The 23995-nt window shown below is 51.4% G+C and overlaps 1 protein-coding gene across 16 annotated transcripts in view; it reads right to left on the reverse strand.

Annotated features, from left to right (window-relative positions):
• Positions 1-235: 235 nt before the first annotated feature.
• The window catches only part of DYSF (dysferlin), a 203296-nt gene continuing 179536 nt past the window's right edge, over positions 236-23995 (reverse strand). For all 16 annotated transcript variants that reach the window (XM_004435553.3, XM_004435548.3, XM_004435559.3 and 13 more), the window contains 12 exons: positions 23239-23330; positions 22075-22245; positions 21250-21392; positions 19038-19177; positions 17707-17795; positions 17349-17444; positions 16810-16951; positions 11959-12058; positions 7227-7405; positions 5718-5827; positions 4191-4338; positions 236-506 (listed from right to left, as the gene is read on the reverse strand). In XM_004435553.3, the coding sequence (XP_004435610.1) occupies positions 468-506; positions 4191-4338; positions 5718-5827; positions 7227-7405; positions 11959-12058; positions 16810-16951; positions 17349-17444; positions 17707-17795; positions 19038-19177; positions 21250-21392; positions 22075-22245; positions 23239-23330 (1449 nt within the window). In that variant the 3' untranslated portion in view covers positions 236-467. The remainder of the gene's footprint in view (positions 507-4190; positions 4339-5717; positions 5828-7226; positions 7406-11958; positions 12059-16809; positions 16952-17348; positions 17445-17706; positions 17796-19037; positions 19178-21249; positions 21393-22074; positions 22246-23238; positions 23331-23995) is intronic.

Genomic DNA, 23995 nt, shown 5'->3' on the forward strand with positions numbered 1-23995 from the left:
AGGAGAAAAGTTCTGGAGAGGCAGAACATTTAGCCAGGCCAGACACCAAGACTCAAAGCCCACCCCAGCCCCAGCCAGTCTTGTCAAAGGATCCACGGTTCCCTGGGGACCCCCACCCACTCAGAACGCTGAGCCAGAGATGCACACACCACGCCCCGCCCCCCCCCAGACACATCCCCTACACATCTCACCCTTTCAGGTACAATTGAGATACACACACCAACACCGCTTTGTGGTTCAAACTGTTTTATACTGAAATACATATGGGCTGATCCAAAAAGGGTTGGGTTGGGGGAGAGAGAAATGATGAAAGTGGGTGATCCCAGGGCTTGATATGACCAACTCTTGGAGCATGTGCCAGTCCATCTGTTTGTCCGCCCACCCTGGCAGGACGGTCAGGCCTGGAGGTCTGGAGGAGCTCAGCGGAGCTGGGCAGAGGAGGCAGCCAGTCCTGGACCAGAGAGTCCTCAGCTGAAGGGCTTCACCAGCTTCATGGCAGCATAGTTCTGGAGGGAGCGAGGAGGCAAGGACACATGGTGACAGCTGCTGGGAGGGACGGGGGCAGCTGGGAAAGGAGGCTCATCCACTCAACCGCCTGCCTGTACCCTGCCCTCACCATCCCCCACACCACCCTCAACACTCCACCTCCTGGTGCTCTCGCCATCAGACAAGCCCATACCCTCCTGAAACTCCCATCTGGGGGCCACGGCGGCCTGAATTGCTCTGTCTTCTCCCTCATCCATCGAGGGCCCACTCCTAGGTTCCAACCAGCTGCCAAGAGGACTCTGATCACCCAGGGCCTGGCCTCTTCCATCAGACAGGTGGCCTGAAGGCATGGCCATGATTCTCCCCACTCCCTCCCACACCCCACACCGGAACCCAGGGCTTACTGGCCACCATGCTCCTGGCCAGAAAGCAGAGAGAGAGAGCTGGGGGGCGGGGTGTGTGGGGATGACCCACGACACAGGCCGGCACCAGAGATGGGTCACCCCTGATTAAGCCCTGGCTGCTGCAGGCCTGACAGGAATCTCCCCTCCCCACTCCTCTCCCCCAAAACCATGAACACATACAACACAACACAGGGCTCCTAATTGGGACAGTATGTTCCCAGCGCCGGCCGGGAAAGCCAACTCTGGAAACAAAGCCGCCACTCCTTCCCCGCCAGATCGCCTCCTGCCTCCCCACGCTGGCCCTGCTCCCGGCCGGCACTGGGGGAGCCGGGGGAATCAGACAGGCTGCCCTCCTTGTCCCCCACCCAGGGGAATTTCCAAGAGGGTGGGAGAGTAGGCCAAAGGGGGGAAAGCAGCCCTGGCCTTGGGCCCCTCTCCACCAGACCCTCTGCCCTCAAGGCCTAAAGCCAGGTGAGGGTCTGGGATCCACCAGGTGATTGGGCGACTTGGCTCAAGAGAAGCAGGATTTGCCCAGGCTGTAGCAAAGGCCTGCAAATAAAATCAGTCTGCAGCCTCAGGCCCAGGCTGCCCCTTTAGCCCCAGACCCCTCACCTAGGATCTGACCCCAACATGTCAGCTCTGCAAGAGGGACGGCAGGGTTGGTATTTTAAAGAGGACAATTTGCAGAAGATCTCAAAGGAGAGTGATGCTGCTGTTGGGGACCCAGGAGACAGGGAAGGGGCTCTGACCAGGGCCACTGGGGCTCCTGCCCACAGGGCCTGGGGCCAAGGCTGCCCCAGGGACGTGGAAGGACCACGGGCTGGAAGTGCTGGAAATCTTCCCTCTTTCTCCCAGCCAGCGGTGGGGCCTCCTTCCCCAGGCCCCTGAAGGCCTGGCTTGCCTCACAGGGCAGGGCCCAGCTGGCCGGGGTGGAGGCTAGGCATAGAGAGGGCGGTGGTAACATCACTTTGGACCTGCCCCTGCCCTTCTCTTGGCTCTTGGCTTGACATGCAGGCCCCCAGGGAATGTGAAAGAGCTCCTTGACCACAGGCCTAGTCACAGCAGGTCAGAGCTGCCCTAGCCCAGCCTCCTCATGTGGACAAGAGGGCCTTGCCAAGGTCACACAGGAAGTCACGGGCAGAGTCGGCATCCCGCCACCGTCTCCTGACTCCAAGTACAGAGCTCTGTCCTGCAGAACAGCAATTCTCCAGCCTTAAGGTGCCCGGTGCAGGCTCTCCTCAGCAGACCTGGGGCTGGCGCAGGACTCTGCATTTCTAACCAGCTCCCTAGTGCTGCTGCCACTGCTGCTCCTCAGACCACCCCCTTGAGGAGCAAGGGTCTGCACCGGCTCTCCTTTGCCTGAACTCCCCTGGCCCGAGCCTCATGATGGAGCACTGGGTTGTACCCCGGGTTTTCCCTTGTTTACTGGCTTCATTGCATCTCCCAGGGGACTGAGCTCCCCAGTGGCACGAGGCTCATCACCTTCTCCCTCATCCCCACAACACCCCTCACCTCCTGGACACACCATGTGCTTCATAAAGTCTTTACTTGAACTGAACAGCAGCCAGATATACTCAAAATGAGAGGAGGCAAGCGGAGGGCCGGCCGGGCGAGGGGGACCTTACCTCCCCACTCAGCAGCCTGGGCCTACCCGAGGGGAGGAAACCCCGGGGCGGAGTCCTGGGCCTGACCACAGATCCCAGGGCACCACAGCTGTACATGTCCTTCCACGGCCCAGTATGCAATCTTGTATTTATAATTGATTTTCCTTTGCTGCAAGAGGGCCCCCCAAATTGTACAAGCTTCAAGTCCCCACAGCCTGGACCCAGCCCTGGACCGCAGCCATATTCAGTCAGCTGGCCATGCCTCTTCTTGCGGAGTCTCAGAACATGTTTTAGCGTGGCGCTCTGGGTGACCACAGCCAGCTTAGAGGGCCTGGCCTGCAGCAGGACGCATGGGCACCTGGCTCTAGACCACCTTCTATTGCTATGGCCCAGGGGGTACTGGGCCTGGACGCCCAAACCAGACAGTCCTCTCTGCTGTTCCCCACAATTCATGACGTTAGGGACTGAAGGGCACAGCTTTGTGGCTTTAACTGTCTTCTTTGTAGGAGGTGTGCTGTGCTGATACAAGGTCTTGCAGGCCACGGTGAGAGAGCTCTCCAACCCCCTCCTCCTTATAGAGGGTTCACAAAGCAAAGAGCCCAGAGGTGAGTAATTCTCGGAGCAGACTTCCCGCTGTGGGACAGTGCACTTGGCCAGCCGCCTGGTGCTGACCAGGACTGAGGGCCACATGGCCACAAGCCCAGACTGGGAGCTGCGCACAGATTGCCATGCAGCCCTGAGCCAGTCCCTTCCCCTTTCTGGGTGTGTTTCTTTGCCATTAAAATCAGGGAGATATAGAGTTGATTACACTATCTCTCCATTTTTATATCAGTTTGAAAATATCGTACTAAAAAGTTAAAAAAAATTTAAAGAACATTAAAAATCAGGTATTGGCCTGGGAACACTGCAATCCCTTCAAGGCTGAAGTTCTATAGACACTGAGGGGCTGGAGCATCTTCAGGGTTCCCCTGATGAGCTGTGAGAACAGGGGAGAGCCCCAGATCCTCCTCCCTTGGGAGGGGCCTTATGGAGCTGGGGACACAGGAGCCCTCACTGTCTGGCCCTGGCAGCTCTTTGTCAGGCATCGGCTGGCTTCTCACCAGGTGAAAGGGACCCCCACGTTCACTGTGCCAAGTGAGAGGCTCCTGGCCCACCCTCTGCTCTCCCACACTTGCCCCCCGTCCGCCCCACTGCAGGAGACCTGACACACTCTATTAGCGTCCTCAGGTGGACACTGAGACCCTCTCCCAGCCCCAGATCCTCCCTTCCTCTGGACCTCAGCAGGTGCCATCCTCACACACAGAGGGGCCTTCTCCTCTGCTCTGCCATGCACACCTTCCCTTCCCCTCCCGACCCAGTTCTACACCCTTCTTCAAGAAGGTTCTCTTGCCCACCGCTGCACAAGGGGCCTCACCTTCGGCCAACCCCTTGATTACATATTCCAGGGGCATGCTGAGGACAGCTACATCTCCCCATCGAGGACAAGAACTCAGTTTCTCCCTTGTCTCCCTACCAGACCATGGGCTCCCCAAGGACAGAGGCTACTTCTCTCCATCAGATTGGGGGAGTTCTTTGAGGACAAGGACAGACTCCTCATGAGACCAGGACCTTCTGGAGGTCAAGAGCTGTACCTCCCACATCAGACCAGGAGCTCCTCCAAGACAGGGTCTGTACCACACCCCTCAGGCCTGCTCACCGGGAAGGCATAGATGAAGATGCCCAAGAACAGCAGTAGGATGAAGAGAATGATGAAGAGGATGATGGCACACCGGAACCGCCGCCACAGGATGAACTTCATAGTCTTGTATGGGGAGGTGAACCAGAGGAAGGAGGTGTCGGGGCGCCTGGAAGTAAGATCCCAGAGGTCAGCAGGGCACCCCCTACCAGGGCTGCTTTCTCCAAACCCTGCTCCCAAATCGCCCTGGCCCTCCACAGTTGGCCCCCAGGACGTGCCCAGCCCCGAGGCCCCCAGCTCTTGCCCCAAAACTCAGCCATTTGCATCCGTATTCCCTTCTCCTCCCACCTGTGCAACAGTGTGAGCCCCATCCCTGCTGCCCTCCTCTTCTTGGTGCCACCACGCCCCCACACACCCTCAGGGGCCCAGTTCTCAGCCATCCCGCCCAGGATACCTTCCCTGCCGCCCTCTCTCGTTCCTGACTCAGAACTTAATCTGAGGCTCGAGGGGCTGCGACATTAGGAGAGCTATGGCCCACCGAGCCCCAGAGAAGCCAAGCCACCTGCCTAGATGCACATGGCTGGTCCACGGTCAGGGAAGGATGGTAGCAAGTGAACCCAGAAAGCTGATTTTCTCTCACTCACAACCAAGAACCTCAAAACCTTCCCCTAGGTCAGCCTCACAACTCAAAGAGCATGCAGGATTCTGTGTCTCAATAATGACTGTTTTAACATCAGACTACACACCACTGGGTCTCCTGGATCTCTCATCTTTTCACCCAGATCCTAACATCCTTGGGCAGGGCTGCCTCTCACTACTCTGCCAGCCTCATGGCACTCCAGACAGCACTGTGATAAAGTGGGCCATCCGTGCTAAGTCCACCTTGAGCCAAGCAGGCTGTGGGAGGGATTCAGCAAATGCAGCCCTGACCCCACCCCTCTGGCTGCAGCTATCTTTCTGCCCACAGTAACTGCCTCCAAGGCTTCTACATCCACTGGATTGGTCTATATCCCTTACAGGCCTGTGAGGTAGGGAACACAAGAACTGGTCCCCCCATTTCACAGATGGGAAAATTAAGGCTGAAAGACACCACAGGAGAGCCACGGAAGGCAGCTTGGTCAAGAGAAAGGCCTTGATTGGGCTCTGGAGCCAATCAGACCGGGTGTGAGAATTTCAGCTTCACTATTTTCCTAGTGGAATGACCTTGTTTAACTTTGCTGAGATGGTTTCCTCATCTGTAAAATGGGGATAATAACAATCCAGCCGGGGAGGGTCCACACAACAACATATACACACCACATGATAGCGAGCTCGGCACATGGCAAACAGCTGCCCAACAGTGCCAGCTTCTTGAATTAGCTGAGGAGCCCAGGAGTCCCTGAAATGATGCCTGTCGCCTGCCCCTAACTTACTGTGTGGCTTTGGACGAGTCATGTCCCTCTCTGGGCTGTGTGGGCCTTGTGACCTCTGCGTGGCTATGCAGTGGGTGCCTCCTGGACTGTGGCTCCACCTCCCATCCCCTCTGGGCATCAGGGGCCGGGCACTCACCTTGGGTCCTCGAGCTTGGGGTTCATGTTGGGCTCATCCCGGCCCTGGCCGGCAGGCCGCTCCTCATGCTCGCTCTCAGCTACAATCTCCAAGGTCATCTCCAGCTTGCCCTGAGGCGACAGAGGGGACCCAGTCAGGAGCACAAAGGCTCTGCCCCATGGCTTGGAGAGGAGCCAGGCCAGGACAGACGTAAGAGCCACTTTATTATCTTTTTAAGAAAAGATATAGGGTTGATCTGATCATAAAAGCAGTATGTGCTCCTTGTAGAACATTTGGAAACTACAGAAATGTATAAAGAAAGGAGACTATCACCCACACTTCCGCTATGTGGAGACGAGCACTGTTAATATGTTTATGCATCTGAGCTGTTTTTCTCTGTAAGTTTATGAACTATCTCACTGTGTATATATAGTTCTATAGCTTGCTTCTTTCACTTAGAAATATATTATATTTCACTATATAATTATATATTCTTCAAAGTTTCCTTTTTAATGGCTATAAAACATTCTATGGGATGGTTGACCATAATTTATTTAGTAAACTACTTATTTTGGTTCATTTACGTTGTTTCCAACTCTTTGATGTTATAAATAATACTGCAACAAACACTCCGGAACGTACATTTTTTATTGTATCTGGTTATTTCTTTAGGAGAGATTTTAGAAGTGAGATGACAGGGTCCAAGGGCATAAATATCGTTAAATCTCTGGCTATATATTCCCAAATTGCTTCCCCAAATGGTAAAACCATAAGCACTCCCAGCTGAAGTAAATGAGGGGGCCTGTCTCTCTGCAACTTCACCAGCAATGAGCATTTCCATTTAAAAAAAAAATTCTAATTTAATAGGCAAAAATTGTTTTCACATTTAAAAATATTCCTTTATTTAATTACTAGGGGGAATAAGCCTTTTTTAATGTTTAACAGCCATTCGTACTTCTTTTGTGTATCATTTACACGTGCGCTTCACTCATTTTTCTTTTGAGGTATTAGTATTTCTTAATAAGTGTTCTGATCCCTTACACCACAAGGATATTTTATTTCAAGGGCCACTTTGGGGCCTGGCTGGCTGCCTACCAATTCTAAGTAAACTGTTAGGGATTCACTTCCTCCCCAGAGGAAGGATGGTTCTCCACAGTCCGTCACACCCCTGAGCAGACCTCTGGGTAAGGAGAGTAACACGGTCCCTTGTGGGGTCCTGGTCAAATGGGAGAGGCGCTACCCCTGTCCTCCACAGGAAGCCCAGGCCAGGAGGAACCCAGGATGCAGATCCCTGTGAAGGCCAAGGAGCAGGGTCCACGGGAGATAAGAGCATCTTTCAATCTAAATAGGCTTCCCTGGGCTGCGAGCCTCAGCGAGGGGAAGACTGGGCACCGGAAGGGAGGAGGGATGGCGCCTTGGAAAACAGAGAGAAGCAGGCAGGAGAGAGGGAGAGTGACATGTACCTCCCCACTGACTTCTATGGAAGAAGCCACTCCTGCGCCTCCACTGGGCTACAGGTAGCAGACTTACCGCCAGTTTCTTCTTCTCACCCTCTTCTGCCACACAGGGCCACCAGCCCTTCACTGTTTTCTGTTCAAAAAGGGACACAAACAACTCCGGGTGGAAAGTGTCATCCAGCTGGTCCAAGGAGCACTTCTCAGCTGTCTTGGCAGGCTTGGGCATGCGGTTGAGATCCAGCTGCAAGGAGCCTGCGGCAGAGAGGGGTTCTTTGGCCAAGGGCTTCTCAATCACTGCCAGGCTAGGGCTACCCTGGGGCAGGGCAGGTTCAAGAAAAACTCACTGTCACCTCTTCTGCTTCCATCCATGGCTCAGTGGGGGTCAAACCCCACAAACTCTCCCTCTCTCCATCCACCGCCTCTTGTTCCATCTAGACAGCGTCCCACCCATCTACTCATGCATCCGATATATGCCCATTAATCTACCCTATTGATTCGCCCTTAATGGAGTTTCCCACCTGCTCAACTATTCATCTCACTATGTACAAATCCATTCATTCACCCATTGTCTACATCCATCCATCCATCAATTTTTTAAACTGTTTGTATTTTGGTAAAATATATATAACATAAAATTTGTCATTTTAACCATTTTTAAATGAATAATTCAGTGGCATTAATTACATTCACAGTGTTGTGCAACCATTACCACTACTTATTTCCAAAACTATTTCATTCCCCAAACAGAAACTCTGTGCCCATTAAGCCATAACTCCCCAGTCCCCTTTCCTCTCAGTCCCAGGTAACCTCTAATCTACTTTCTGTCTCTAGGAATTTGCTTATTCTAGATATTTCATATAAGAGGAATCATAAAATATTTGTCCTTTTGGATCTGGCTTATTTGTCTTAGTTTTCCAGGTTCATCCATGTTGTAGTATGTATCAGTAGTTCATTCCTTTTTATGGCTGAATAATATTCCATGGTGTGGATATACCATATTTTATTTATCCATTCATCTGTTGATGGATACTTGAGTTTCCACCTTTTGACTACTGTGAATAATGCTGTAATGAACACTGATGTGCAAGTGTCTTAGTCCCAGTTTTCAATTCTTTGGGGTATATAACTAGGAGTAGAATTGCTGGGTCATATGGTAATTTATATGTTTAGATTTTGAGGACCTGCCAAACTGTTTTCCACAGCAGCTGCATCATTTTACATTCACACCAGCAGTGTACGAGGGTTCCAATTTCTCCACAGCCTCTCCAACATTTGTTATTTTCCATTTTTTGTTTTTGTTTTTTTTACAGCCATCCTAGTAGGTGTGAGGTGGTATCTCACTGTGGTTCATCCACCAATTTTCTCATTTGCCCACCTAGTTATCCAAGGAGTCATCTTTCTGTAATGTTTTTCTACTCATCCATTTTATCCATCATCTCCTGTATAGCTCCATCTGTTAGGTTGAACCGTATGAAAATGCTGGTATTCAACTATCTTTGATCTATAAAAACAGCAATTTCACGTGGTTTCACCTAATCCAAACACAACAGCATGATGAAGTTAACGCCCCCGGAGCATAGGTTGCTGAAGGGATTAAGTGAGAGAGATAAATCTAAAAAATGTTTGCTGAGGCCAAATTAAAGAAATTCTTGATTACCATGCAAAAGAGATTAGATTTTTTCAGTGTGGAATGCTGAGCAGTTACTGCAATCCACTAATTGGATCTATTTCTCTAGTTTTCTTTCCTTCCACTCGTCCATTTATCCTTCCATTCATCTATGTGCTTCAATCCATCTATCTACATCTCTTTATAGCTACCGTTTGTTAAGCACTATATCTATTAATCAGGTTATTAGCCCATCTACGCGTTCGTTCAACTCTATATCAGCATTTATCTATCTATCCACCCATCCACACATCTCTCCATCCCTTAAATATAGATGAATGTTTACTTCCCATTTTAAATATGGTCCCAACATAATATTAAGAAAAATCAGGATATTAAATTATATACATATATATACAAAATTTATATGAATACTGTATATATATATAAAATTATCCTGGCATGATCCAGATAAAAGACTGTAATATATATATATATACAGTATAAATACTACATATATATATGTATACATAAAAAAAAAAATTATGCCAGCATGATCTATATAAAAGACTATAAGGAAACATAAGATTATCTCTGGGTGGCAAGACTATAGATCTTAGCTATTACTTTTAAAATAAAAGTAATAAATATTCAAAAGAAGTAAAATATGCAGTTACAAAACACATTGTGAAAGAGGAAAGAAGAAATCCTGTGGAGTTAAAAAGTAGTAGTTTTAATAGTTTTATTTTTATTTTTAAAAACAAAAGATGAGGCCATTTAATTTTATTCTGAATGCTGTTTTCTCATTCAGTAAAAATGCAGTTTTCTTTGTTTTCCTTTTTAAAATTAATTTTCTAAAGCCTCACTCATAAAGACTGACAGACTGATGCCAAAAAAATTTTAAGTCTGTAAGCAAAAAAGACTCCATAAAAAAATTAAAAAGCAATTGAAAAAATGGGAGAAATTACTTGTAATGTGTCCTTACTATATTAAAAGCTCTGAAAATCAATAATAAAGAACATCCCAAAACCATGAACAAGAAAATCCCACCAATAATATGGATAATAAATATACTTTTAAAGTTCTACCTTACAAGTAACAAAAAAATGCAAATAAAAATGAGGTATTGCATTGGCAGTTTTTTAAAAGACATAACACCGGTAGCAAAAGTTTAGGAAAAATGGTGCCCTTATACACATAGGACAAGGTAAGAGTATAAAAACGTAAAACCTTTGTAGCGGGCAATTGAACAAAATGTTTCAAAAACCACTAAAATGTACAAAGACTCTAAAAATCTGCTTCTTAAAGTTCAGAAAATATATGCACAAAGGGTCCAAAGATGTGCCTAAGGGTGTCACTCACATTGGAAAACCTGGAAATGACCTGAGTACTCACCACGAGAGTATGAGTTAGGCAAAAGAGGGTCCATCTGGATGATGCAACATCAGGCAGGAATTAAGTATGATGATGCAGATATAAATGTAGATAGATAACAATCAACAGAAAGGATGTTCTTGAAATATTAAGTTTTCTCAAAAATCAGGATATAAAACAGTATGTGTAATATAAACCCATTTTGCTATATGTGTCTATATAGCAAATGTTTGTCTACATGTATAAAATACACACATAACATATATGTTTTTGCTTATATATGAAATAACATTTGCCAAAATATTAGTGGAAGTTGTCTCTGGATAGTGAGATTATAATAAAATAGTAAGAGGAGGCATTGTTTATCTATAGTTTCTAACTTTTCTACAGGAATTAGGTATTCCAGAGTAACAAGTAAAATAACAAAAGTCCCATTTGGTGCCATGATTTTGACCCCCCGAATCTTTCGCAATGAGGTCCTGGAGCAGCTCTGGGTCCTCCAAGGGCACGGGCCCAGGCTGGGTACGGCAGGGGTCGGGGGAGAGGGAAGAACAGGCAGCCCTCCTCCTCATCCCTGTGGAGCTGCTCCTCAGAACATCCCCTGTAGGGGCCCAAGCGCTCAGCAAAGACAACTCACCTTTCTGCAATCAAGGGCCACCCAAGGAGGCCTCCAGTGATTCGTTCAAGACCACCTGCTCCCAAGTGGCAGAGTGGAACTAGAACCCAGGACTCCTGACTTCCCGGACTGCCCTCTCACAGGTTCATTTTTTTTTTAATTGAAGTAAAATTCACATAATATAAAATGTACCATTTTAACCATTTTAAAGTGTACGACCTAGTGGCTTTTAGTATATTCACAGAGTTGTGCAACACCAGCACTATCTAATTCCAAAACATTTTCATCACCCCCAAAAGAAACCCCATACCCATTAGCAGTCATGCCTAATTCCCCCTCTTCTTAATCCCTGGCAACCACAAGCTGACTTCCTGTCTCTGTGGACCACCTATTGTGGATATTTCATATAAATGCATCACACGATATTTGTCCTTTTGTATCTGGCCTCTTTCACCTAGCATGTTTTCAAGGTTCATCCACGTTGCAGCGTGTGTCAGTATTTCATTTCTTTCTGTGGCTGAATAACATCCCATTGTATGGATAGGCCACATTTTCCAGGTTAACTTTTACATTTGTGACAGGGTTGTTACCCACAGTCCAGCCTGCTGGCCCAATACAATGTCATCCTCCTCTCCCCACATCTCACCCCTGCAAGAGCACCCTCTCCAACACATCCTTCTGCCCAGTGCTCCCTGCTTCCCAGCTGGCATTTCAGCACACTTTTCCCCCACCAGAAGCCTGTCTGGGGGCTTAAGGGTGGAGCCCTGTTTGTTCATTCCACCATCATCACTCAGGCACAGGATGAAGTGACTTGAGCCCTCGCTCACTGGGCTCAGTCTGCATCTAGACCAAGAGGGCAGGGGGCCATCCCGCCAAGCGTGACACCAGACAGCTGGCAGCAGCCAGCAACACGCTTGCACTGCCTTCAATCCGTGCTTCTCTCTCTTCCTTATGGATCTGAGTCCTACCATCCACCATGGCCCAGCATTCAACGCCCCCTCTGCTGACAGGCCCACCCTGCTGGCCACTCTGATCACTCCAGCACTACTGTGTCACGGACCTCACTGGGCCCTGGGGACCCAGTGACCCTGAGCTCCCTGAGGGCAGAAGATAGGACCACTCTTCCTGCCAGCCTTCCCAAAGGACCCAAGAGTGGTCCAGGTGGAGCCCCGAATGTGCAGAATGGCGCCAACTAGAAACGGTGCTCACCCAGGAAATCATCAAAGGAGAACTTGTCGTTGTCCCAGATCTGGAATATCACTCGCGCTGGGATTTTGCTTTCCGTCTTGTCCAGACTCCAGAAAGCATCCTGGCCAAGGGGAGGAGCAGAGGAGGAAGCAGGGAAGGAACATTAGAGAGAGGCAGTGGTATATTCCAGCCTGGAAGGCTGCTTGGAGGAGGCAGTGGAATGGTACATCCCCTAAGAACTTGCCAGAGCCAGGTCCTGGTGGGAAGATTACTAAGGGCAGACCCCAGAGGGAAGTGTTCAAAGGCCCAGGAGGGTACCATGCTGGCTTACCTAAGACGCTCCTTTAAAACTCCCAATTCTGTGAGTCAAGGTTCTCACTCCCATTTTACAGAAAATGAAACAGAGGCTTGGAGAACTTAAGAATTTGCCCAAGATCTGACAGCTAATAATAATAGTATTAACATTACACTTCTTATGCACCAGCCCTTTACCACTATGAACTCATTTATCCCTCCTACAACCTATGAGGGAGATACTATCCTTACAGCTGAGGAAACCAGAGCCAGTAACTTGTCCGAGTCACACGGCTGGGAAGAGGCAAGTGGGATTCAAGCCCAGGCAGTCAGGTTCCAGAGTCCTGCTCTCACCTCTAACTCCTGCTCTGCCGTGTGATCTTGGGGACAGGGTGGGCTGGCTGGGATCCAGAAGGATCTCCTTGACACACTGCTGTAAGGAGCTGACACTCGGGGGCAGTGACCCCAGCTCCCCCCTCACCATGCCAACCCACCCCACCTTCACCTCCAAGAGCTTGCCCTGGGGCAAATCAAAAGCCCACAGTGCTGGAAAGTTCCCCAGTCTCCTGCTCTCCTCACCCCACTTCCCTCAGACCAGTCAGCCTGGCACAGCATCCTCTTGGGCTTCTTCCCACAGAGGCCTCGTGGAGCAGCTAAGGGGTGGGGACTGGGCATGCCGAGGCCTGGGTTTGCCACCAGGCCTGTCACCGGGCTTTCCCGCCCACACTTGTTCTCTGTCCTCTCACTGTAGCTTTACCTGAGTGGGTGGCAAGGACAGGAGACATTCTGACCATCTTGCAGTCGACGGGTGCCAGGTCCTAAATGCCAGGTCACGGCAGAGGCCTGGACGGAGTCTCAGACAGACAGACTCCATGGGGAGTGGGGAGCACTGCTGACCACATAGGGTTTGTCTGGCCCTGGGTGCCCTGTACACATGGCCTTGCTGCCACCCTAGTCATGCAGACCCACAGAGCTCCTGAACCAGAGACCATGACCTGTGAGGAATGATCACCTTATAAAGCACCGGCCGTGGCCTGGGCTGCTGCCTGGGCTGGTGAAGGGGCTCAAGTCCCCAGCTGGCCCCTCGGCCCCCAGCCCCTGTCTGGTGCCTCCCCCTTTTCCGGGCCCCAGCCCTCCTGCAGGTGCCTCCCTCCTCTGGCGGGGCTTTTATGGCCAGCTCCGCAGGCCCGCCTGCACAGGCCGCCAGCATCCTCCATTCCTCCAGCCAGCCGGTTTATGGGCTCAGTAATGAGCCAGAGGTTCAAACGGCCCCTGGTGGGAGCAGCTGGGCTGGGGCTCCAGCCTGGGGAACGGCCCCCCAGGTCCCAGGCGCTCATTACGCTCCCGGTCTGGGCCCTTTTACTAGCTGTTTATTTGCAGGGTGGGTGCCTGACACGCAGGCAGGCCCCGGTGGGTGTGCTGGGCTCCAGGTGGGGAGCCGGCAGGGACAACCAGCGGTGGTTCAAAGCAGCCGGATGAAAGGAGACCTTGTACTTTACGACAGTCTCGTCTGGTTAATGGGGTCCCTTGGAGGCATGCTTGCCAGAGGCTCTGAACCCCTCGGCAGAGGGCTGGCTCTCCAGCAGAACCAGGGAGCCCAGAGGCTGTGCAGTGCCCCCAACTAACCCATCCCCAGACTCAGTCCTTTAACACAGACTGACTAATTGGTGCCCCACTGTGGGCACGGCTCTCCCCACCGCCCAGGGTCCCTTCTCCTACAGAGGCACCTGCTGGCTCTGCCTGGGTCAAGCCAGTTCCTCCCTCACTCTGCTGGTTGACTTCAGAACCCCCTGGACTCTGTTTCTCAACCTCCTCTTTTGGCCTCCTCCACCCCTCTCTCCAGCCACCCTCTCCGGGAGCCTGGCACCACGCAGAACTTCTGTTCCCTCAGCCCTCTCTCCTTGCCCCCTCCCGTGTGCCTCTCCTGGACTCCTTGACTCCTCTTCCTCCTCTCCATGCCGGCAGCCCCTATGGGCTTCTCGTTCTTCCAAGGCTAGCCCAGGCCTATGGGCCATCAAGGCCAACCATTCCCTTCCATATAACCTCAGGCCCTCTCTTCCTCTGGAACTGCCACTATGGGTCAGCCCAACTCTCTCCTTCTTCCTTGCCACTGTCTATAATGCAGAGATGAAACTCATCATTGCCAGAATAGAGCCACCTCAAATTCTTAATCAGCAACCCTAGCTGGGCCTTCAGAACTGCCAGGTAACCCTGCTCTGTACCACCAATTAGCACTCTCTCCCTCTCTCTCTTTCTCCCTCACTCAGCATCACAGCTACTTATCCCAAATCACCTGCCACAGTGCCAGGAGATTCTCTCTCCCCCTACACTGTGGAAAAAACAGAAGCCTCTGCTTCCTTCAACTCTTTGCCCACACCTCCATCTGTCACAGTGAAGGGTTATCCCACCTCCCATTTCAGCAAGCCAATCCACATCTGAGCCTTGGTTTCCTATCCATGCCTAGCCTCCTCGTAGGGCTCGGTGAGCACTGGAGATGGCATGCAGGAGGTCTCGGCCCTCCCTTCCCCAATCCCGGCCCTACTCTCCCTCTGTCCACAGCAAAGAGAGGCGGGGCATGGTGGATTTGGAGCTCTCCTCAATGAATGCAGCGTTTGCTTTGTTATGCAAACATCTCCTGACAGACAAACACACTGAGCAAAGGCAAACAAGGAAACCTACAAACAGGCTAGGCTTTCCTTGACTACACAGAACCCAGGGCTGTTGCTAAATCCTGCCTTCAGCAGGCACTATGCAGCAATCCCTGGGTGAAAGAATTCATTGAACCTTCTTTACTCCATATTTTCTTTTGTTTGATGGTTTCTGAATGTTCAGCGGAACATTCTGGTTTCTCTAAAGTGCAGACGATGCTGTGTGTTGGGTTGGGAAGGGGTTATGGGGAAGGATGTAATGAAGAGAATTAAGAAGACCTAGGTGGCTGGAGTACATTATATATTTCCCTTCTTTAAGCCAATCAACAATTTAGGAAGGAAAGAGGAGTCATAGAAGCTTTGCGGCTTGAAGCCTTGAGCCCCCTCTAGAAGGAAATGGGACCAGTTAGAACCTCAACACCAGATAGGCATTGACTCTGTCCAATAGGAGAGCACCTCATGGTGGAAGTGAATCTAGGCGGGGTGCGGGTGGTCAGAAGCTCCATCAGAGTGCCTCCGTCTCCCATCAGCCTGGCGATGAGGCCCTCACTGCCCACAGCACCCTCGTCACTGTGCTCGGGGGCTGCTCCTTAAGGGCAGGTATGGTGACACCACGAAGGAAGCCACCTGCCTCTTTCAGGAGCAAAGAGATGCTGGCCCAGATGAGACCTAAACTAGGAGATGCTGAGACACAGAGAGCTCAGGGCCCTGAATCCACCTCTCCTCTCTGGCCAATGCTGACCAAGTCTCCCCAGGTGCCTGCAGCCTGGTGTGAGAGGAAGAAGGTAGAGAGAGGAGGGCAACGGCTTCCTCCCAGTGCCTGTCCTGCTTGGACAGTGACCACAGGCACCAGACACAGAAATATGGGAAATGAGGTAGCAGGAGGGACGTGGTTAAGCAACACCCAATCCTATGGACAACCCAATCCATAGTCCAGGCCAGCCTTTCTGGAAAGCTCTCCTAGGGGGTCAGCCCCATCGCCCCTTTGATGGCTGGGCTGGGTTTCCCTACAAACTTTCTTCCCATTCTGATCCCATGACCCTTCCTGCTGCTTGGTTTGTCTGGGGTGGGGAGGAAGGCAGTAGTTTTAGGATTTGGACTTAACTACATATGATGGTTGTGGCACTGGTATGGGCGTGGTTGTGGGGTGGCAGCAATGCTAATGATGACAATGATGGTAGAATTGGAAGGAGAAGTGGGAGTGGCAGAGATGGTGGTGGTGGCTTTGGCAGTGATGGGGACAATGGTGGTGGTAACATGGGCAGTGATAGGGGAAATGATGGTGGTGGTGACATTTGCAGTGATGGGACAACGGTGGTGGTGGTGACATTGGCAGTAATGGGACAATGGTCGTGGCGGTGGTGGTGACATTGGCAGTGATGGGACAATGGTGGTGGTGATGACATTGGCAGTGATGGGACAACAGCAGTGGTGGTGACTTGGCAGTGATGGGGCAATGGTGGTGGTGGTGATGTCATTGGCAGTAATGGGACAATGGTGGTGGTGGTGACATTGGCAGTGATGGGACAATGCTGGTGGTGGTGGTGACATTGGCAGTGATGGGACAATGGTGGTGGTGGTGACTTGGCAGTGATGGGGCAATGGTGGTGGTGGTGATGTCATTGGCAGTAATGGGACAATGGTGGTGGTGGTGACATTGGCAGTGATGGGACAATGCTGGTGGTGGTGGTGACATTGGCAGTGATGGGACAACAGTGGTGGTGGTGACATTGGTAGTGATGGGACAATGGTGGTAGTGGTGACATGGAAGTAATGGGACAATAGTGGTGGTCATCAGGCAGTGATGGCCGTGGTGATTCCAACAGCAGTGGACAGTGGTGAAGGTATGACAATAGCACAGCAGTAATTGGTGGTACGGTCATTAGAGAGCCCTGGGACCAGCACCACTGGGGGCAGGAACAACACTCACCTTCTTGGAGACGATGCAGACTTGCTCAGCTAGCAGGTAGTCGAAGGGGAAAATGAACCTCCAGTTAAAGTTGCCTTCGCCTCCCAGGGACCGATAATGCACATCGGTCTTTTGCTTGTGTTCTTCAAAGCCAACCATCCAACTAGACATACACATTTTAGAGAATATTTCTAATTACGGTTTCTACCACAACACACATCCTCAACTTAGGCAAATGGACAATTAAGAAGGTAAATGAACTTGGTAAATGATAAAGCAAAAATAATTCCCAAGAAATCTGCATGATGGACCAAATGTGCCATAAATTTTAAAATGTTCTAACTTCTCCCTTGAGGGACATCCTCAAACTTTGTAAGTTCAACCCACAGATTAATGTGGAAGAAGAAATCTGGTGGGGGAACACCCCCATAAGACCCTCCTTCCTTTCTTGATCTCCCCTGCCCTACACCAGAGCTCCCCCTTCCCACTGGGCACCACCCCAGAAGTAGCAGGGGCGACACCACGGTGCTGGGGCAGGTGGGAAGGAGGATGACCCTCACCCTTTCACATAAATGTCGCTCATCTTCTCCCCTGTGATGCTGAGGTCATCCAGGATCACGTCCTTGGTGTTCCAGATAATACAACGCAGGAAAAATCTGTGGAGAATAATGACACAAGTCCACATGGATTTCCCACCAAATGGCGGGCAGTCCTTGACTGAGAAGCCAGGGAGCCGGCTCCCCCAAGACTCCGATGCTTGCCTGGCTGGACACTTGGCCAGACCCACACAAGAGCAGTACCCTGTGGCCCGAGTAGCCCAAAGCCTGGCCCAAGAGCCACGTCCTGGTCCTGCCTGCAGCTGGCTGCTGCCATCCCGCCACCCCGCTCAGCTCCAAGTCTGTGGCTGGGGTAAGTCACCTTCGGGCTCTCCGTGGGGTGATGTTGAAGGGAGGTCCAGGCCGCCCCAGGGCCTTTGGAAACAGGTCGATCCACATCTGCAGCTTCCCCTGGGGAGACATGGTCCTGTTCACTCACTGTCCTTTTCATTCAACCAACATCTACCAACCACTTGCTCTGTGCTGGATACTTGGGGCACAGGACAGAGAAAACCCAGGCCCTGCCATGGAGAGGCTCCCCGCCCCATAGGAGAGGTGCCTTAAATGGGACTACAGGGCTGACTGCAAAGGTGGGCCCACTGCCCCACAGGCTGATGACTTGGGCCCGTGCCTGGGGGTCAAGGGTCAGGGAGGCTTCTCAGAGATGGTAGTGATGTTTGAGCTGAGTCTCAGTATGATGGATGGAAAAGGGGAGAAGGGCACTTCTGGCTGAGCGAATGGTACACGCAAAGTCGTGGAGGGTCAAAGAGCATGGTTTAGTCATAGGGGGCTCAGAGGATTTCCAAGACAGGAGATCATTCTACCTGACACCCCTCAGCTCCCTGCCTCTCTGCATTTCTGTCCCCATCCTACAGAAGGCACTGAAGTCACTTCTTCAGGGTCACATAGCTAGAGAAGGAAAGAGCTGACATTTCAACACCTGCTGTGCCCCTCTGGGGACGTGGTGGCCACACCACCATGGGGAAGAGAGCTCAGTTCCAAACAACAGAGGTGATGTCCTCTGCATGTCTACAAAGGCACCTTCATGGCCACCTTGGCCCTTCTCCAAATACAAACTTTTCTCTCCTTCTCCTCTGAAACCCAGCCCTGAGCTCACCCCTCCAGGGATGCTCCCCAGTCTCAGCCCAGGGCTTGCTGTCCCTCTGCTCACCCTCCCTCCGAGTGGGAGGATGTCCTTGGCCTTCTCGATGACTGATCCCTGTGGCTGCTCTACCATTCTGCCATAGGGTGCCGGTCACCCTGTCTGAACTCCCCATGGCAGCCCAGCACAGGGCTGGCCACCTGGGACGTCATTGACCACTGGTAGGGGAGGGCACCCTGAGGCCAGGCTGAAACAGGGAGGCTTCAGAATGACTCAAGGGAAGCCAGAGGTCCAGGCTACACAGGAGTGGAGAAGGCAGGTCAGGCTCATGCCCCAGGCCCCGAGGGCTGCAGGTAGGCAGGAGAGGCCGGGCCCAAGAGGTCCCCTTATGGGCCAACAGTGGTAACCACTCAGACTGTGGAGAAACGCTATCAAGGAGGGACTTGCCAAATCCTGAGGTCCCCACAGGTGCTTCTGGGATATCCATGCTGTCCTCTGGGCAGGGCAAGCTGGGGGTCAGGGGCTCTGGGGCTCAAGGGTCAAGATCCTACCTGCTCAATGTCCGGCTGCAGGGGGCTGTAGAGGGGCCGGGACTCCACGTGCTCAGGGACCAGGCCCTGCTGCTGGAGGACGTGCAAGGCCAGACGCTCCTCCACCGGGCCCAGGTGTGGATTCAGGACCTTACCAGACTCTGCCCCAGGGAGAAGACAAAAAAGTTGCCGCGGCTGAGTGAGCGAGAAATGGCGGGGCTGCCTGGGGGCCTCGGGAAACACTCACCCCCACAGCCTCACCCCCAGTCCAGACACACTTCTTCTGGTCCTCATGTCCCTCTCTCTGTAGAGGAAACCTCGCTGTCCACGAGCTACGCTTAAAATTCAGATTCCCCATTGCCCTCATTTCTATTAAGCCTCTTCCGTAAAGCTCTTCTTCTCTTTCCCACCAATACAAAACCCCCTGCCCGCCAAAGCCCATCCCTTCCAGGAAGCCCTCCCTAACTGCTCCCAACTCTGAGCCTCAGCAACCTCTACTCCCAGATTGGGCATCTATGTGCTCTTAGTACTAGTCTCTGGTTCATGCAATTGGTTCTATTAGCCGCAGTAGCTAAAATGACAGCAATAACAACACTTATAAAGCAAGAAGCAGGCACTGTTCTTCACAGATATTAGCAGGTTCAACCCTCATAATAACCTTAGAAGGTAAGTGCTGTTATTGTTCCCATTTTACAGATGACAGAAATGAAGCACAGAGCAGTCACACAGCTGGTCAGTGGGGCAGCTGAGACCACACACTCATCTAGGATAGATGCATGCTAGACACCAACAGCCCTCTCCCTGCCCCTCGTGCTTCCCAGCTACAGCTCCTACCTGCCAAGGGGTGGCTCAAAGACTGGCACTGTGGATGGGGTGAGGACACAGGGGTGGTTCTGACCCTGACAAGCCTGACCAACCAGCCAGCAACTTGAACTTGGAGCCCCTGTGACAGAGACTTGGACTGGGGGTAGGAGGGTCCACGTGTCCACATGCACATGTGCACACACAGGTATGTGTACTCAGGTACACCCATGTTCACCAACACAGAGTCTCATGTACACACACACACACACACACACACACACATGTGTTCACCCATCAAACCTGCCCTGCCCACTTTAATAGGTGCTCCTAAGGAAATGGCACAGCACTGCAGAGGGACCACCAGGCCAGGAATCTGGTTCTGCTCCTAACTGGCCAGGTGACTTTGGGCAGGTTGTTAACCACTCTTGGCCTCAACGGCCTCATCTGCAAACACAGGCAGATGTCAGACCTCACCATCTCCAGCTTTCTGACTTTCCTTTCCTCTGAATTTATGACCATGAGTCTTGGTCCCCCTGCTAAAGCTGCTCACAGACCAGCAGAAGGAAATGAGACCACCCCTGAAACAGATGCACGTTCTATAGGAAAAGAGAATGGGGGAGGGGCTAGGGCCTAATGGAGAGGAGCTGGCTCAGCCATGACCTGGGAGAGTCAGAAAAGCAGAAGGAGGAGGAGGGGGATTTGGGATGGGGGGTGGTCACAGCCGTCATTCCCCTTTTATAACCTCAGCACCAGCTCTGACATCAAATGTCTCTGAAACCAGCAGGAGGCAAGGGGCCAGCTGGGCTTAGAAATGCCTCAGGGGAGTCTGAGCTGCTCCGGGTGGGCAATGTAGGCCTGTGGGCACCTCAGACACATGGGGAGCACACGGCGGGATTCTCAGGCAGGAGCATCAAGCAGACCTAGGGGCAAAGGCAAGGGCCGCGGGACTTCCTGCCGGCCCTGTGGATGTGTTAGGTGCAGGAGCTGTGAGCAGGGGCTCAGAGGGGATCATCAAGGTAAAGCTGGCAGGCTAGTGCCATTCAAATAGAAAACTGCTCCTCAGAGGTGGACTGAACCCAAACTCTGACCAGTCTGACCATCAGCAGCAGACTGAACCTAATCATCACCTTGACCTTGGCTTCAGAACCATCCTTCATCTTGCCCTCAGATGGGCCCCAGCCTGGCCTTGCACTGAGCTCTGACCCTGGCCCCACCCTGACCTCAAATTTTCACAATGGTATCACAGGTAAATACTGGTCCCAAAAGTACCAAGCACAAGTTTAGCCCATCTGTGCTGCCCTAGAGATCCAAGACCACACCCGCTGACGTGGGTTATGTGCAGTTGGCCCCGTTACGACAGGAGGGGCTGACACGAGAAAAGGAGGTGGAGGGAGAGCCCACCGTGGTTCGGGGTCACAGGGCAGCTCACCTGTTTCTTCAATGGTGTATTCTTTATTCCGAAACACGACGCGGTCTGTCCGGTACTCGGGGGCCTTGAGTCTCTGCTGCTGGCAGAACAGGTGAAGGAGCTGGGAGGGGCGGAGCTGGTCCCTCCACTGGTTCAGTCCAGAGCTGAGGCCCGAACACAAGACAAAGAGGAGACGCTCCAGGACACTGACGAAGGCAGAGGGGCCTGCAGTGACCTGCGTACCCACACACACAGCATCACCCACCCTTCACTTTTACAGTGGGTGCCCTGGGTGATTTCTCATCGTGACTGGGGATCCCCATTTACAGATAGAGAAACTGAGGCCCGGTTTTATTTGAAAAGACTTGTTTAAATATACATGGAATTGGAACTCAGATGTTTCCAACTGCCAGATTTAGAGAAGCAGACCCAAACAGGACCCACGTTGACAGGAAGTGGGCGGGGGCTGTCCACCTGACAGAGATCCCTTTAAGGCCCAGCCAGGGCCATGTGTCCCGTTGTCTGTCTCCCTTCTCCTTTCCCTCCTTCCTTCTCTTTCCCTCTACAGGCCCTCAGGGGCGCCTTAAGAAGAAGTGAATTATAACAATGCAAGGAATAGCGAGGTTCTTAGAGTGAGACAAAGAGGTTCAAATCCTAATCCCACCAGTTACAACTGCTAACATCTCTGGACCTCAGTTTCCTTATCTGTGGCGTGGGGACAAGACCCCAATTGATTGAGTGAGAGAACAGCTATGAAGTGCTTAGCCTAGAGTTGGTACACAGTGAGTGCTCAGTACTCAGGGGTGCGGCTGTGGTCAGAGAAGCAGCCAGCCCCCGTGCACCTACACACAGTAGGTCTGTGGGAGTCCACAGCGAGCCCCAAACTTGGACAGCAGCCTGTTCTCCAGGTCGATGACTGTCTCCCCGATCATTTCGTCCTTGGAGAGGAGGTCATAGTCATAGAGAGCGATCTTCAGATCCTTCTCCAGAGGCAGAGTGCAGGTCAGCTCAAACATCCTGCAGGAGGGAGAGGCGGATTGCACGACAACGCCACATCCCAGACGTCCCCGGACACAGTGGGAACTAGAGGCAAGGCTAGAGCAGGAGCTCGAAAGCCATCCCTGGCCTCCTCCTCCCCTCCAGGAGTGGCCCTGCAGTCCACCCCCCTCAGGTCTCGTGGAGCTCGTAAAGCACACACCCACAGCACTCTGCTGGTACTCGGCTTGTCTGAGTGTGTGTGCATGTGTGGGTGTGTGTGCATGTGTGCAGTTTTCCCAGATAATCTGGGCTGAGCATAGAGCAGGTGCCTGCCTGACGGACCATAGAATAAATGAACAAATTGGAACAGAAAGTTAAAACTGAAGTTTCCACGAGGACACCAGGAGGCAGGAGATGTGAAACCTCCAGAGCAAGGCACCAGAGCTCTGGAATTTACCAAGGGAATGGCCTGGGATCCACTTTCGGAACTCTTGGGGCTTCACACCTACTTCCAGAGTGGGATGGAGAGAAGATTTGTTAAGCGATTCCTTTGGAGAGAGCTCCTGCTATGCTCTGAGACCCCCAGCTAACAGTAATGCACCAATATCGATTTCTTAGTTTTCACAAAAGTACCACAATTAGGTAAGATGTTAATGGTGGGGGAAATTGAGTGAAGCAAGTATGGAAATTGTACTATCTTTGTAACTTTTCTGTAAATCTAAAATTATTCCAAAGTAAAAGTTAAAAAAAAAGAGAATAATTAGCAAATGCATGCTCTGGGTTTCCATTTAGATTTCTGATCATCACGGTAATTGTTTATGTGTTTAACTAGGACTTTCTGCCAGGACTCAACCTTTGGTGCATGAAGAAGAGCTGGCTGAGGTTATGCCCCCTTTGACGTGCAAGATTTAGGAGATACAGCTTTGCTCCAGGACGTGGGGACTTCTCAGTGGCAGCCATATCTCCCCTACTGGGCTGTGGGTTGTCCAGACCGGTACCTCCACCCTAAGACCCCAGCTGCCCCCAACTTACTTTCCAAACACAGGCTCCAGAGTGCAGGGGATGTAGTTATCCTGGTCACTCACTGATTTCTTCCCTATGGAGATCTTGACGTAAGGATCACACTGGAGCAGGAGAAAGAAACACTTAAGTGAAATCACCTTCCCAACACATCTCTGAGGCTTCTTCAGTCCTCTGCCCACTCCCCCACCATCTCCCCACCACCTGACAACCCCCGACTCCTGCCGTCCTTCAAAACCCCCTCTTTCACTCAGGGCCAGGACTAGAGTGAGACAATGAGGTACCTGCCTCAGGCACAAAATTTAAGGGAGGGCCCCAAAGACTCAGCCATCAAGATAAACAATATTTTGAAGCAATATTTTAAAAATTAAAATCAATACCAACAGTCCATGATGAACAAAATATCAAAATTTTAAATAAAGACAGGATCAGTGTTACTGATTTTCCCTTTTGCCTCAGGCTCCACCATGGCTAGGCAGGGCACGGTTACTTCCACCCCTCCCTCCCTCCTCCCCCCACCACTGAAAGCCCTACAAAGTTCAGTCCCAGCCTATACCTTTGGTGTCTCCTACCCTTATGCCTTATCCTTGTGCTAAACTTACACTAAGCAGTCTTCTCACAAACCTTTGCCGAGATTTTTGACCCCTTCTATGATACTTTCCATCCCAGTCTATCAAAACTCCATCAATCCTTAAGAATCCTATTCCTTCCAGGAAGCCTTCCCCATTATTCCAAAGTCCTGTACTGACTGTGGCCTTTTCTGACCTCC

This window comes from Ceratotherium simum, chromosome 11 (assembly GCF_057802395.1).
Source record: "Ceratotherium simum simum isolate JZ-2026a chromosome 11, ASM5780239v1, whole genome shotgun sequence".
Classification (NCBI taxonomy): domain Eukaryota; kingdom Metazoa; phylum Chordata; class Mammalia; order Perissodactyla; family Rhinocerotidae; genus Ceratotherium; species Ceratotherium simum.